This window comes from Miniopterus natalensis, chromosome 8 (assembly GCF_054644295.1).
Source record: "Miniopterus natalensis isolate mMinNat1 chromosome 8, mMinNat1.hap1, whole genome shotgun sequence".
Classification (NCBI taxonomy): domain Eukaryota; kingdom Metazoa; phylum Chordata; class Mammalia; order Chiroptera; family Miniopteridae; genus Miniopterus; species Miniopterus natalensis.
This window is the reverse complement of record NC_142088.1, coordinates 39,298,823-39,315,946: the sequence shown is the minus strand read 5'-3', so window position 1 is coordinate 39,315,946 and position 17,124 is coordinate 39,298,823. Positions and strand designations below refer to the sequence as shown.

The 17,124-nt window shown below is 36.4% G+C and overlaps 1 protein-coding gene across 3 annotated transcripts in view; it reads right to left on the bottom strand.

Moving 5' to 3' along the window:
* Positions 1-17,124, bottom strand: part of CHN1 (chimerin 1) — a 126,487-nt gene that overhangs the window by 64,982 nt on the left and 44,381 nt on the right. For 2 of the 3 annotated variants that reach the window (XM_087819757.1, XM_087819758.1), the window contains exons 4-5: positions 15,760-15,791; positions 13,177-13,290 (exon numbers count right to left, since the gene is read on the bottom strand). In XM_087819757.1, the coding sequence (XP_087675883.1) occupies positions 13,177-13,290; positions 15,760-15,791 (146 nt within the window). The remainder of the gene's footprint in view (positions 1-13,176; positions 13,291-15,759; positions 15,792-17,124) is intronic. The other variant, XM_016206579.2, reaches the window with a different exon arrangement.

Genomic DNA, 17,124 nt, shown 5'->3' with positions numbered 1-17,124 from the left:
ATAAAAACACCTAACTCATGGATAGATTTCTAAGTAAGCTTTAAAACCTGGCAACCCCTGGGAAAAATTCTGAAAGAGGAGTTCATCTGTAGCTTGCAGAATGACTGCACCTGAAAGCAGAAGCAGAGCCAAAAGCTAACACAATTGTCTGAAACCAGCAGATGGGCAGCAGGAGGAGGGAGGAACACTCACCCAGAACAATGACAAGAGCCATAGGGCAGCTATTTTAGCTTGGGGATAACCTGAGATATTCCTAAGAGATCTGTTCTACTAGACTCAGGGAAGACAGGACAGTTTAAGGAGGGGTGGAAGGAAGGACAAACCAGAAGGAACATTCAGTATATTTGATAAGGGTCATGCTTATGAAACATACATAAGAGCATGATGGAGAAATAGGAAGTCCCCGTCCCTGTTCCCCTCAAAGACACTGAATTAACAATCTATGGACCAAAATTCCTGTATGACATCTCCAGAAACCACTTAAGACATTGTAGTGCCCAAGGAAAGCACGAAGCCAAGAACAAGTGCACTGAAATAGAAGAGCTGTTTCATTTTATCCATGATTGCCCTTTCCCCAAGTCAGCACAGCTCAGCCTGGTTTGTGGCTTCTCTCTGGGTACTGGAGGAAGGAGCAGGGAGAGCAGTGGAACATGTGTCTAACATCTGGCTTTGCAAGGGCTGCCCGAGGGACTGGTCACTGTCTTGCCTATTTTAGAGTTCTAACGGAACCGGCAGAGTCTGGGTGCTGGAAGCAAGGGAAAGCAGAGGCAGCCTGCAGCAGCATCAGCGCGCCTGTGGTGTCTCGGAAAGAGGTTGGCATGATTTGGTGCAATCAGAAGAAGGTGCCCAACTTGTCACTTCTCCCTCATGAGGGAGGGAGAGGAATGGAACATGTGTCCAGCTTTTCAGAGAGCTGCCCAGGGACCGGTATCTGTTTTGCTGGATCTAGGGAGCTTATAGGGAGCTGGCATACTTTGGATGTCTGAGGGCTACTGAGAAAAAGGGGAGCAGGGAAGCTTGCTCCTTATAGCACCAGAGAGCCCGCAGTACCACAGACACGAGATAGTGTAAGAGATTACGACAAACTGACAACCTCTCTAATTGGTAAACCACACACACAAACCCAGAGAAATCACATAACACCCCGCAAAATGTGTCAGAGGCCCCCCAATTCTTTACTTGGGCTGATTGGTGAAGGTCTTCCTCTGTGAAAAGCCAGTCTATAAAAACTTGAAGAAGTGGCTGTTTTTAAAAATGCATAAAACTCAGAAATAAAATTAAAATAAAATAAAATAATAAAATAAAATAAAATCGCCTGGCCAATGTGGTCAGCAGTTGAGCATCGGCCTATGATCCAGGAGATCGAGGTTTGATTCTCAGTGAGGGCACACACCTAGGTTGCAGGTTCGACCCCCAATGGGGGCCTGCAGGAGGCAGCAGATCAATGACTCTCATCATTGGTATTTCTCTCTCTCCCTTTCTCCCTCTCCCTCCTTCTCTCTGAAACCAATAAAAGACATATTTTTAAAACTTTAAAAATTAATTAATTAAAATAATAAAATAAAATAAATCACATGAAGAGCCAGGGAAACATGACCCAATCAATGGAACAAAAATAAATCTCCAGAGATCAACCCCAAAGGAACAAAGATTAATTACCTGACAAAAAATTCAAAATAGTTTTCTTAGGGAGTCTCTGATCTAAACAGAGCACAGATAGACAACTAAATGAAATGAAATCAGGACAACGATGCATGAACAAAGCAAGAGAATCAACAAAGAGACAAAGTATAAAAAAAGAACAAAATGAATTTTGAAGCTAATTAATACAATAATTAGAAATATTCAACATCAGACTTGATCAAGCAGAAGACTCAGCAAAATCAAAGGCAAGGCATTTGAAATTATTGAGAAAGAACCACAAAAAAAAAAAAAGATTGAGGAAAAGTGGAACTCCAGAGGGACTTAGGGCAGCACAGAGGAAGGGACAGAGGGAGAATCTGAAGAAACAATGACTGAAAACGTCCCAAATCAGAGGAAAGAGATGGACACCCAAATTCAGGAAGTTCAAAGAACTCCGACAAGGTCAGTGAAAGGGCTCATACTGGGACACAGAAACAAACTGTCAAAAGTCAGACAGAGAAAGAATCCTCAGAACAGCTGGGAGAAATGACGTCTGTACAGCGGAGCTCCCATAACTACTCTTTCCTCAGCAAATCCAGCACAGCTCTGCATACAAGACAACAGAGGTTATCATCCATAACATGTGGCAACTGGAAAAATTATCCCTATCCATGGCAGAGGATTCGGAAATCTGAAAAATTCTACTATAATTATTCATTTTATATACATATATATATGAAAAGTTTCCATTTTCCCCTGAGCTCAACTCACAGAAATTATTTTTACTGACAAGAGGAGAATTGGAGACTTAGTAACATTTTTAATTAGTAGAGGACAGACATGAGTGTGATTGAATCTAGACACTGAAACATGTCTGGTACAAGGGAAAATAAAAGACTTCACCAATTAACTAAAAATAACACCTATTCTGGACTCTAGTCACATCTATGAACGTTTACATGACATTAATAAGGTCTTCAACTATTTTTGGCTTCAATATTTTTTATTCATATCAGTTGAAAAATGAAAAGTCACAAAGGCCAAATCTAAAATTAGTAAGAAAAAAAACACTCTTTACAAAGAGCCTGGTTTACATTCCTCAGATAGAATTAAATACTGCTACATAAGTCATTAACTTCTCTATGTATCCAGTATGATGAAGATTAAGCTTGTAAAAGAGGAAACCACAAACCTCTTTTCTTCACATCTTCAAAATTCATATTTGTTGTTCAAATGTCAGACTTAACTAGTTAAACTCTAATGTATATCATCAACCATATATATAGGGTGTCCCCCCAAAATGTATATACACACTTTGAATAATTATAAAGACAGTATTTATTAAAATACATTTCATTTTCAAAATTGAGCTGTCAGCTGTCAAAGTGTGTATACATTTTTTGGGACACGCTGTATAATATAGAACTGCCATATAATGTATAAATTATACTTTTATATAAAATATTGACATTCAAATCATATATATACTTTAGTAAAATAGCTTATAAATAAATATGAAAAATAGAGGAGGGAGGAGTGAAGCAAAAAAAGAGAGAAGTTCCTTTTCCCATTTTCTATTGCTATATTCTGGCAAATCTAAAATTGGTGTGTTCCGAAATTCTGAAATCTGTGCGTTCTGGGAAAATTTGACTAGAAAAAGCTGTATAATTATTTGGAACCTCATGGCCTTTCTTATTCAAAATGGGTGTTCTAGTTTCTGAAATCCACTGAAATTTAAAGGAAAAGATAATTTTTTCCTGAAATAAGCAATATCTTAATCACTTTGTATACTGACTGCATTTTTTTATTTTGTACATTATACTCTGAGTGAAAAATCATTCATTCTTCTGTATTTTAATAGGACAGAAGCCTATCCTTCAGCCACTGGCAGCATAAATGACAAAAGACTGATATGTGCCTTAGGATTATGACAAGATTATCTTCAGAGGAAGAGATCTGTGCCTGCATGTTTGTGTGTGTGGTGTATGAGAGATGTCTATATATATACAATCTAAACGTATTTATTCCACACATTTCTAAGATACGCTAGTTCTATCGGGAGGATAAGTTAAAAAACTGAAAGGCTTCAAAGTTTAGCTCCCTGGGATAAAAGCATCCCTTGAGAAGTTTCGTCAACCTGTCCAGTGGCTAGATGAAATACAGATCTGTACTTTTATTTTGGAAACAAACACATGACTTGATAAAAAAAAAAAAAACACAAAAAGTAACTACAATGGAACTAAAAGCTTGCTAAACAAAAAGAGCTCTGACAAACTAGAGAGAATAGGCTCCTCTGAACTGATCACAATTTACTCTCTTCTGGGACTAGGAAGAAAAAGACGTGTGTGGTAAGGGGGGGGGGAGGCAGGGAAGAAGAACCAGCTTTTAGTATTTCCCAAAATGAATGACCTACCTCTAAATAAGACAAAATATGATGAAACAAATATTACATTCCTTGAATTTATACAAGATTTTCCTTTATACAGCCATACTTCCTGTCCCCTGCCCTCCACAGGGCTTGCCTCAGTTTTAACTCTACATTATGTGGGACAATCTCATTAAAGTCTAATCCTCTCACTCCCTGATGGCCAGGGATTTGACTCCCTTGTTCATCCTTGTATCCCCAGCACCCAGAAGAGTATCATAATTTTTTTAGTACACTTGATCTTAGTCAAAAGGCAGAGAAGCCATTTTTATAATTTTTTTTAAACAAAGGAAAAAGACCTGGCTAGTGTGGCTCAGTTGGCTGGACCATTGTCCTGTACAACAAAATGTGGCGGGTCCTGGTCCATGTTTCTCTCTCCCCCTCCCTTCCCCCATTTTCTCCTCCCTCCCTTTTTCCCTTCCTTCCTCTGAGATCAAATTTTTAAAAAAGGAACAACATTGCCGGGCCGGGAATGGCTCAGCGGTTGAGAGTCGACCTAGGATCCAGGTGATCAGGGTTCGATTCCCGGTCAGGGCACATGCCCGGGTTGCGGACTGCAGCCAATCAATGACTCTCTCATCATTGATGCTTCTATCTCTCTCTCTCCCTCTCCCTTCCTCTCTCTGAAATCAATAAAGATATATTAAAAAAATAAAATAAAAAAGGAACAACAAAAAATACCTTTGTTTAAATGCCAAAAATATTATTTATTTTTGGGCCAGTGATACTATAGGTAATATTTTTCTTTTCCTACATTTCTGCATTTTACCGTTTCTACACTGCACATTCTAATAAAAAACAAGTTTATGATAGACCTAAATTTAAATAATATAAGTGAAAACCAGAGTTTTTAAAAATTGGGAGGTAAAGCTTGACTTTATGAAGAATTAATTCAAATAGCAAACTTCTCACATATTTATTGACATGGAAAATATTCATGATATATAGCTAATTAAAAAATACCATGAATTTCTCCACTTTTGACCATATGATTAGTATTGTGAAAAACATGACTGTACTTTTTTTTTTTTAAAGTATACCATGAAAAGTATACTTGGTTTGGAACCATGTGTTTAACCCAGGAAAGTACTAAGAGTTTCATACACTACAATTCTTACAGTGCTTATCTCTCAATAGTAGAATTAAAGGTGATTTTTTTTTTTTTGCTTTTCCTTTAGCTTTTCTACATTTTAAATGTTTTCTGTATTGTATATATGTTAGGAAAAAACTAAATAATCTTTTAAAACAGCTATGAACTCTTGCACATTTACAACATGTTTCCATTTGTGACCACTTTCAGAAACACATCTTTGTTTTCAAGGGAAGCCTTATATTAAACCATCCACTCCCTACTGTGTCGTATCAATTACTTTCAACAGTTTATTTTATTAAAGCATACTTGACCTGACAGTCTCATATAAACTGGAATCATTATACCAATATTTTTTAAAAGCTTATGGAGCTGATAACATGGTATTACCTTTGCAAGTAAGTTATGCTATTCTTTTCATCAATCCCAATCCCAATATTGCACGACTACTAAATTCTATTGTCACCATGTGTGCTATTCACGCACTCTCATATCCAGAGAATTTCCCAAAAGGTAATTCATAATCTTAACTAAGAGAAGCAGAAAACCATTTTAAAAAATTATTCCACAGAACATTATTTTCCACTTATTCCATTCCAAATAGCACAACAAGAAGGTTTCAGGAAATGAAAGGAAACCATGGTAACCAACTAAACCTATCCTGAGCTATCAGATCAAAAGAACACACAGTACATTACCTGTCAACGCCTACCAGCAGCATAATCCTTCCCCAGACCCTTTTGATCCTTCTGCCTAAACATGAAAAAACCTTTCAACCAGTGTTCATATTTTTAAAATGTGGAAGCTCCTTTACCAATACACTGTAATTCTCTGACTTTACCCAGGAACTCTTTGGCTGAGTTCACTTTAAAAGTCAACCAAATATTCTGAGATTCAACAAAAAATTATTGGGGTTTTTTTTCAGTCATTAGCAAAATTACACTTTTTATTTCAATGCATTTTATTGTTTTCTAATATAGTAGCAATAGTTTCTTCATGCTAAATTTTCAGAGCAATAAAGATCAAATAACATTCTCACAGGAATTCTTTACTTAACAAAATCTTACCAGCATTCTAAACTCAAAGCCACAATAAATCACAATTGCACTTATATCATAGAGGAGCCGCATTTTATCATCTTGTTGTACATTCTATCACCAATCATCGACCCCCATCATAGGACCTGAAGCTAAGCTTACAGGATGTATTGCTGGTGGAACTATAAAATGGTAAAATCACTTTGGAAAAAAATTTGGCAGTTCTTCAAAATGTCAAACATAAAGTTACAATATGATTCAGCAATTTCGCTCCTAGGTATATATACAAGAGAAATAAAAATGTATGTCCACATAAAAACCTGTGAGTAGGATTATTCATAATAGCATCATTATTCATAATAGCCAAAAAGTGGAAACAATCTAAATGTCCATCAACCAATAAATGGATAAACAAAATGTGGTATACATGCAAACACTGGAGCATTATTTATATATTCCTTAATAAAAAGGAATAAAGTAGTGATACATTCAGCAACACAAATGAACCTTAAAAACATACTAAGGGAAAGGCGGCAGTCACAAAAGAACACATTATATATAGATGATTCCATTTATTTGAAATATCCAGGATGCATAGCTCTATAGAGACAAAAGTAGGCTAATGGTTCCCTGAGGCCAGGAGGGTCAGGAGAAATGGGAAGTGACTGCAAATGGGTATGGAGTTTCCTTTTAGGGTGATTACATGTTCTAAAATGGATTTTGTTGCATAACTTTCTGAATGCACTAAAAACCACTGAATTGTACAGTTTAAAGGGATAAATTGGTATGTTATTTATAACTAAATAATTTTTTTGTGTGTTTAAAAAAAAAAAAAAAAGAGTAAGAGACCATAACATGCAAAGGCCAAGCCTGCAAATAAAGTTAGAAAAAAAATTGCAATTTTTTAAAACATAAAAATGGTGCTTGGTTGCCACAGGTAGATGTTTTAGAACACTCTTTAGACAGGAAGTAAATCTTTTTTGGTTCAGGAAAAAAAATCAGAAAAGAAGAAAAAGAATCGGTGAGGCAATCAGCCCTTAAAATTTATCTATCAATTTAACACTTTAGTGAGAAGGCCTTTAGGCTTATTTATCAAAAAGAGGTATAAAAGAAAGAGAAAAAATGGGAAAGATGTCTCTCTTAACTTACCAAACAGAAGAAACCTGGTAGATTTTTTCCCTTCTTTCCCCCCCTCAACTTCCAGTATTTAATTCTCATTTGTTAACTGAAAATGAGAAATAACTCAAAGGTTCTTAATACTCAACCTATACATTTTAAGTTTTCTCTCCCTATAGAAAGACCACATGGGAAGCCTTTAATTAGAAGGTTGCTTGGTGAGCGTGAAGTCCAGAGAAAGAGGAACTGAGTAAATCAAATGTTTAATGGAATATTTCTCAAAGTGTGATTTTGGGAAATGCAGTACAGTTATATTAACAATACTCATATGGTCCCTTGTATTCATCTCCACACTGGAAATAGCACTGCCAGTGTTGGTGTAGGCTCTGCTCTCCCACAGACCCTGGACTCTAGAACACTGTTCTCTATGACTTCCTTTTCTATTGCCCCCAAGCATGATCAATTCTTCTGAACAATTATTTAAATTCATTAATACATCCCACTTAGAGTCAAATCTTCAGAGATATAGGAGGTATTATCTTCCACTATGATTAAAGACTGCAGCTAGTGTTTTAGTACTTCTCAACATGAGGACAGCCCTATTGATTTCTTTGGTCAACTATAAAAATTATATACATGCATTGTAAAAAAGAACCAGGCACACAGGAAGGTACAAAGAACTAAAAAATCACCTTTAAATTCATCACTCTGAGATGAACACTATGAACACTTTGGTGATCATTCTTTTAGACATCTCTCTACTTACATATATACCCAATAGATACCTAACTTTATATAAGTAGTATGATAATATACATAATGCCCTGTATAATAAATTTTATTTTTCAGATTAACTTAGGCTATATATGTTTCAGAATTTATCAAATAAAAAATATATTTTTAAAAGAAAATATTATAAACATGTCCAAACACAGAGTCACACTACGCTTTCTCAGTTTTAAAATTCTCACTTGTTCTCCACTATCTACACTTGTCTTCACATAATTCTTGTCTTGATGTGCAAGCACTGTGGTAAAGTACTCCCTGGACTATGTGCAATTCTGCCCTGGAATATCCAGATACAGGATTTGGGATTCTCGACTCCTGCCCATATGTCATCTTGTTCTTCGCCCAACTTACAGAAGGAAAAATGAATCAGACTCAGAAGAAATGTCTCTGGAATTGCCAAATCTGGAGCCTACACCACATGTTCTATGCTGTTCTACACATTCCAGTCTTGGCTGTTTCTTCTTCCCAAAAAAGCTAATTTTTCATCACATCTATCCTTCTACCTGGCAAACTTCTCTGCTTTTAAGCAGCAGCTTAAATGTCTTCTTCCTTGACCCACTGGGAAAGTCCCTGGCAGAATACAGAAGCACAATAAATGCTGCTACTGTTGATGCAGTTATCTGGGAGATTATGTTAATTTCCAAATTTAACAATGAAGACTAAGATCTTGCTTTCTATGAAAGGCCTTGACACATATTAGTGACATACCAGGGATAAATATTTTAAGGAATATTATTAGTCAAAAGTACAATGGATTTCATTGTGCTAAAATCATTAACATAATTAGGCTTTCCATATCACCTTTAAAATAGTAAATTATTTTAAGTCAGATTGAAAAATATTTTAAATTAAGTTTTAAAAATACTATAGGCAAAAAAATCATCAAAACAATTTATAAAACTTTGGTATCTGGCTTCACAAAACTTTCTGTGGAACTCATACCACATTTTCTTACTATTAACAAAACTGGATATACTACTTTAATAAGAAATTGATCAAGACTAAAATATCTAAAGAATTACACCATGGACTTATCCTCACTGTCTAACTTGGAAATTACTTTAATGACTGCCTACTATGCTGTAATAGTGTAACTGTATCCATCCCCCCACCCCCAACTCCAATCTTCTTCCTTCTTTTAAAACAAGAAAAGAAAACCAGAACTTGTTTGGTCATCCAGACTTCCTCCCAAAGTCTCATCTTCCAGTAGAAGCTGACCCCATCTCCAGGTCCAGGGCCCTCCAATACTGGTTGGACAAGCAATCAGTACATGCATTTCCCTGTAGACTGTTATTGGCCGAGGGCTGGGAAAGGCCCGATCAACCCAGACGGAAGAATGCACGCGGCAGAGAGAGAACAGGCTCAGAGACAAGGAAGCACACAGCTCTGACCTCCTGCCAGCCACTCCGACCGCAAGGACCATCAGCCTGAGACTGCAGCGGGTGCTGAGTGGCCAGAAATGGAAAGAAGATCACAAGTGCTCAGTAACATCACTGGGATACTGATGTATTTCTGAATTTCTCATTATGTGAGATATTACCTAAATAATTTGTTGTTTAAGCAGGTAGAGTTTGCATATTTTGAGTATCAGATAATACCTGCAGCTGAAGCATCTAAATAGATAATTGATTCTTCAAAGCAGAATACTGCTAATGAAAGACTCTTAAAAGGTCTCATTTTACAAGAGGCAACTAAAACTCAGGTTAAATATACACAGTAAGGTCAGACAAATAAAAGCATTGTATAATTATTCAATGGATTATTATATAGCAGTGAAAATGAATAAATTATAGCCATCTTCTACAGTAAGGATATATCTCAGGAACATAATGTTGAGTGGGGAAAAATCAATACATTCTACATGTTCTATTTATTTTAAGTTCAAAGCAAGCAAATCAAAACAATGTACTGTGTAGGGATACAAAATGTTATAAATTTATAAAGGCAGGCAGGGGACTGATAATCAGGATAAGGCTGCCAATGTGAGGAACAGGAGGAAGCAGGTGGAAAAAGGGGAGGGAAACACAGTGCACAGGAGATTCCAAGGCAATGGCTGTTTCTTAAGATACACGCTGAGCACCCAACAGTTATAGGATCATATTTAATAATTTATATATTTCTTGTAAGTTATTCTTTTGTATATACTTAACATTTAATAAAAGATCATAGAAAACATGCACTAGTTCTATCCCTTTTCATTTGTCACTCCACATGTACAACAGTAAACGTAATAATTTTTTCTTCTAGTGAGAAAAATTACATGATGACAAAATACATTTTTAAAGGATTAATTTTAAAACTATAAAAATCATAAAAAATGTTCTCTTTTTTTATTGATTGACTTCAGAGAGAGGAAGGGACAGGGAGAGAGAGAGAGAAACATCTGTGATGAGAGAGAGTCATTGATTGGCTGCCTCCTGCAAGCCCCCTAACTGGGCACCAAGCCCGCAACCTGGGCATGTGCCCTGACTGGGAACTGAACCATGACCTCCTGGTTCATGGGTTGACACTCAACCACTGAGCCATGCTGGCCGGGCAAAAATGTTTTCAATCAAACTTCTTAAATTATCTTAAGTTTACACATAACTGATACTGATAGTATCTCACTAAACTATAGCTAATCCAAATGTCAAAAACATACAGAAAATCCCAAAGTCACTTTGAAACATCTAATTCTTCATGAGGTATTATCTGATGCCTGGTCTAGCATGTTCAATTACACACTCCAACCATGTGGATGCCTATCCATATGCTTCCTTTCACTGAGCAACAGTCATTTTTCCTGAACCAAGGGGTCGACATGGGCAAAGGCAGAAATGCCAGACAAGGCCTGGCCTGAAATCTAGGCTGAGATGGAATATGGAAGAAGATGGTGCTGAAGAGGAGAGTAGAATGTCACCTGCAGAATACCTTCCATGTCATGGAATGAGAATCTCTTTTCTGACTGCAGACAATTGGTACTGTGACAGCACATATACATCACATACTCCCCTAAGTAATACCTTACAAGGTCACAAAGATCATCAGTGAAGGATTAGGCCTCCACAAGTATGGGGGAGATGTCAATGATGAAAGAAGGTGTAATCTTTAAAACCTTGTGCTCTACTCAACACTACAACCTCGCTGATCACTGCATTACATTTTATGATTGATTGATTGATTGACATTTATGATACTGTGGAAGATATACTGGAGGGACAAGGCTGGATACAGGAAGATTTCTTAGGCAGTTACTGAATTAGTCAAGGAAGTGGCTTGCAGTTGAAAAGGAGGGAAAACTTTGAGAAAAACTTAAGATATAAAAGATTGTTAGGTCTGGTTGTGTGAGATAAGCAAGAATAAAAAGTCCTCACTCTTAGACAACACAGGTGCATGAAGCATGAGAGAGAGCGAGGGTATGGGAATGAGGAAGACCTTGGGGGTTTGGGTGCTACTTTTTTCCAAACTAAATCCTGGCCCTACTGTGTCTGCTGGTGTCATTAAGTGAAAACTGCCTGATATCGTGTTATGAGAGGCAATGTGGTTCAATGAAGATACGAAAACTGCAATGAGGCAAGACTGAGTTCAAATTCCAGTTTGTAACTTACTATGTGGTCTCGCGGGGAGGGAAGAAGACAGCAACAAAGGGGGAAGGAAGAGCGCTGTGCAGGTTTCTCTCCCGCCTCTCACGGTAGCTCCTTTCCTTATTCTGACCCGCTAGCCTTTACATCAAGGCTTATCACCCCAGACATTCAAATGACCAGAGTTTTTGGAAATGTGATGTTGTAGAATCCTAAAATTATAAAATGTTAGTAGAAAAATGAAGAAACTGACTTTAAGGAGTTCTGTGGTTGGTCTCAAATCAGTCTTCTAGTTCATTCAGTGGCAAAATAAATAGGTATTTGAATTCCCAGCCCAGATTTTTTTCCCTGTATGCTATAATCTAAACCTGAAAAACAACCCAGTTAAATAATTAAAGGAGGACTTGTACTTCATAATTTGCCATAAAAAGCAAATTTCCATGAAATCCTATAAAAAGCTGTTTTCCAAGTATGCAATTAATTTGGCATTCGGTATGAAATAAGACTGAATTATATTATTCTTTCTCTCAAAAAGATGAATATTAAATCTGGCAGGTGGGACTGAGAGCAGTCCCTGCTCACTCACATAGGCATCAGTGAGTGAAGAAGTTAGACAGGGTCATATTAGAGTCCTGAACAACCACCTCACCTTTCTACTCTTTGTGGCCAAAAAAAGAAACATTTCTTTGACCTCTTTCTTGGGAAGTTTCTATTTTTAAGGCTTTTCCAAAGAATTGATGAACAAATGAAGAGATGGACAAAGACAACGGATAATTATTCCAGGCCTCTGGAGAGGCAGCAATGTAGACTGATTAAGAAGAGCACAGGCTCTGAAGCCAGAGTGTCTGGGTTCAAATACCAGCTACACGAATTATTAAATGTATAACCTTGGCCAAGTCACTCAACCTCTACTGCTTCTGTTTCCTTATCTGTAAAGTGGAGAAGGAAACAGTCCACAGATCCTAGAGTTGTGAAGATTAAATGAGGTTAGAGGCCTGTCATCAGGTAAGCCCAAAGGATAAACACATCACTGTTCTGTTATTACTGCAGGGCTAATGAAAATATCTGTTTCTGGGCACAGTACTGTAAGTTAAGAACAGCCAAAACACTAGGCAAAGTTCCGCTGATAGGAAAAAGCTGAGAGCTCCCAAGAAAAACTGCTTCAACCAAAAGCCAACCAAAGAGAAATGACACTGGCTTTAATTTTATGAGCTACAAAGATCTTTTCTCTCAGTTCTCTTTCTCATTCAAGAAATAGATGGGAGCTGACACAGCAGGACAAATGGGAAAGAACACAGGATGAAATACAAGAAAGCAGCTACGATAAAAATGCTCTAAGAGTTCTTCAATTCTTAATCAGGGAGTGCTACCATTCATGAGGAATTTTTTAAGGGTCTCGAAGCTATTAAAATGGTAATTAGGTCCCAAGAAAACAAGAACCAATTCAATTACATACTGGATGCTTTTAAAATTTAAAGCCCTCTATGAAGAGGGCTTTAAATGAAGCATAGTTATAATTACAGGTCCATGACCAACCTTAGAGCCAAAGTGTAGGTCCCTGGCTGACGCTGGCTCTCCCGGATGAGGTAGCTCCCCTCAGCCACACTTAGGAGCTGGTCCGCTGCTTCTCGGGAGATCATGCCATGAAACCTGAGAAACGAAGTCAATTCAGAAACTGCACGCCTTCCACCTTTTTCAATAAAACAAGACAAAACAAACCCCACCTTTCCTGTTGTTTTCTAGACAGTGCTCCCATATAATCAAAGGGAGCAGTTAAGTTTAACTATGCTAGTGTTTTTCCAGGCCTGGGCCCCTGGCCAGCTTCTCTGTGGTGATAAAAACTGCACCAAAGTCACTACCCAATTCATTTAACAATCACAAAATCAAAATTCACATCCATCAAAAGGAAGACCAACCGCCTCTCGAGAGGACAATGCCCTTCTTATGTAGCTGGTCTGACCATATGGACATGCTGAAAAATATACAGAAATGTGTCCCATTTCCTTTCTTCATACTAATAACATTGCTCCAAAATTTTGGCTCACAGTCTATGTTGGCACTTTTCCAGGACCCTGGGTTGCCCTTAATTGGCATGATTGTCCAATAATGTGCATAATCTGCATCACTGGGCACTCAAGGCAAGCAGTGAACCGTAACACTTGCTTTCACTCCCTGCTAAAACCCATTTTTGATTAAAGAAGAAAAAAGGAGGGAGGAAAACACTCAACACAAACACAGTAGATTCTTCTGTAACACTCAGGCCTAAAACACTGAAAAAGAAAAGGTATGTCAGTGGTGACTGATGATTAATATTAAAAATATAAAACTACCTTACATTTGTATGGGGACTTACAATTTACAGAGAACTTACACATAACATGATGTCCTTTTAGTAACTCAAAAATAATAGAATGGAGTGATTGCTCTAGTGAACCTTTGCTGCTTTTACTGGTAAAATAAAACAATAGTCTCTTAAATTTGGAATATTATTATTAAAAGACCCTGAAATGGTACCTTAATAATTTAGAAACCTTACTAGGGTGCAAGCAACAACTTTTGGGGAGTTTTTCCTCAGGGAAATAGTCAGTCTCAATTTAAGTTAAGACTGTTCATGGTAGGTATGTTCAAATCATGACAATTAGAACAGCTAGGCTTAGCAATGGCCTGGAATTTCTAATCTTCACAAATTCCTCAGTCTTTCAGAACCAGGTCCACCCCGACTCTGCTGGAGCAAGATGATGATAACCTATCCCCTACCATTAGATTAGCATATCGATATATTAAGTTTACCTGCCATCAATTAATAAAGTTAGTAAAATTTAATATGTGTTTTAAAAAACTCAATTTAAAGAAGAATGCCATTCAAAAAAGCAAATTTTGTAACAAAAATTGACAAAGGTATTTTAAAAATCTTAAAACTATTCATAACAGTTGACCCAAAATTTCCAACCCATAAAAAAAAAAAAAAAAAAATTTCCAACCCATAAAAAAGCTCTATGCAGTAAGATGTTTCTTATGGTGTGGCCTTTAATAGTATAGTCATGCACTGCTTAATGATGGGATGCATTCTGAAAGCTGCATCATTAGGCGATTTCATCTTAGAGTGCACTTACACAAACCTAGACAGAATAGCCTACTACACACCTAGGCTATATGGTATACCACTTTGTGTATGTGATCTGTCACTGACTGAAACATCACTATGCAGCACATGACTGCAGTGTTTAAATGCAACCTAAATGCCAAAAGCAGACAAATGAATCAATTACGGTATAACCATAAAGAACACCAGTGGCATCCCCAAACTCGAAAGTGTCGTGTTCTCTTCACAAGATTATTGAAAACTTAAACAGAATTTTAAATAATTTTTAAATATTTGCTATATACATTATCTGATATGATATTAAGTCTTGAAAAACAAATTATTTTATTTGGGGAATGATGAGATTATAGGTGATTTTTATGCTTTTCCCCAAACGGCTATATTTCCTTTTTCTAATAGTCAGAAAAATTAAGGACTTTAAAAATGATTATAACATTTTTCATAAAATATAAAAATGTTCATTATTAATAGTAAGTGAAAAAATAAGGCTACAAAAATACGTATATCTCTATTTTGTAAAAACAGTTCAAAAAATAGATCTTTAGAAGGTAATACTTCAAACTGTTTACATTAGTTATTTCTGGGTAGCATGAATCTACTTACAGAAAATTTGGAAAAATAACAAAACAAAAAGTATAAATACAGACTAACCCACCCATACTCCAACACACATGTGTACATATATCTATATGCTTAATATATACATGTACACACAGATATATGTGTGTGTGTATATATATTTTTTTCCCCTCATATACATCTAGGACTATTTATTTACTTGTATAGCTTGTATCTTTATTTTAACATTATTGCATACATTTCCCCATGCTATTTTCTTCTCTACACTTATCTTTATTTTCTGGTTTTCACCAACTGGAATAATTACATTTGTAATCAGAAAATAATTTCGGTCATCCAAACTTGAATACCTCCTTCATTTTTACTAAAAGCGTCCATTTACCTGTCTCTTTTACATACGCCAGTCTATAAAATGTTTTCTGATAATCCATACTTACTCTCTTCCATAATACTTTGGTCTGTTTTCTACCTATTGAGAAAGAAAAAAAGATATTTGTGATAATTCAAATGTTCAGAACATTATTAACATTTTGTGTATGTGACAAACTAAAGCATATACTAAGAAAAAGAAAAATCAGAGTCTGGATTTCCAGTTCTACCAGTCGATTAATGGTGCCATTTGGACAGGTCACTTACTTATAAAACACTTTGTCTATAAAAAGAGTTGGACTAAATTATCTTTCATTTCTAGGATTTTATAAATCTGAAAAAAATATTTACATCACTTTATCCAAAAATAAAATAAGACATCTAGAAACGTAATACCACCATTTGTCATAAGATATTGTGACTTTCTCTCTCATCTTTTTCCTGATACTCCACATTCCCCCTTCTGTTAGTATCTCAATATAATCCTGCCCCCTTTTGTTCTCCCACCAACCTGTACCCTCAGCACAGTTCATCTCCTCTAGCTTTTCATGGCAGGGATGTTGGCTGTATGTAGATAAAGAAAGGCCCTGCAGAAAAGATTCTAAGATATCTGTACTGGGGTAGACTGAAAGAGTATTTTCTGGTTCACTTAAGAAACATTTACTGGGGGTGGTGAAGGAGGTGGAGATCCAACAGTACATTAAAAATATCGTGTACCATGATCAAGTGGTATTTATTCTGGGAATGCAAAGTTGGTACAATATCCACAAATCAATAAATGTGTTACACTACATAAACAAAATGAAAGATAAAAACCACATGATAATAATATCAACAGATGTACAGATGTACAGAGAGAATTCAATAAAATCCAGCACCCATTTATAATAAAACTCTAAGCAAAGTGGGAATACAAGGAACATACTTCAACATAATAAAGGCCATATATGACAAACCAGTATTTTGCCTCTAAAATGTCCATCTTCCACACTGCAGCCTGAATGTGCTTTCTAAGCCTAAAGCTTTACCCACATTGCCTAGAAAAACACCACCACAATTCTAACAAAGATGAGGAGCTGTTCTCAAAAATCGATCCAGCTCCCTGCAACAGCAACTCCAAAAATGTGTCACAGAGAGTAGAGATGGTTTTATGTGTTTAAAAAGTTCTAACTACTTTCCCATTTCAAGGTTCCATGTTTAAGGATGACCAAATACCAAACTGGTTTGACTTACATGTAGTGGTATGAATCAACTAAAGATACGGAACTATTTTGATATCTATATTTAAGTATATATCTATCTCAAATACTTATGTAATTTATACCTGTGTCTGTCTCTACACACACACACACACACACACACACACAACCTAATTCAACCAGGTGCTTGATATAAAATAACAAAATCACTTTTGACATAATTAAAAATGGCAT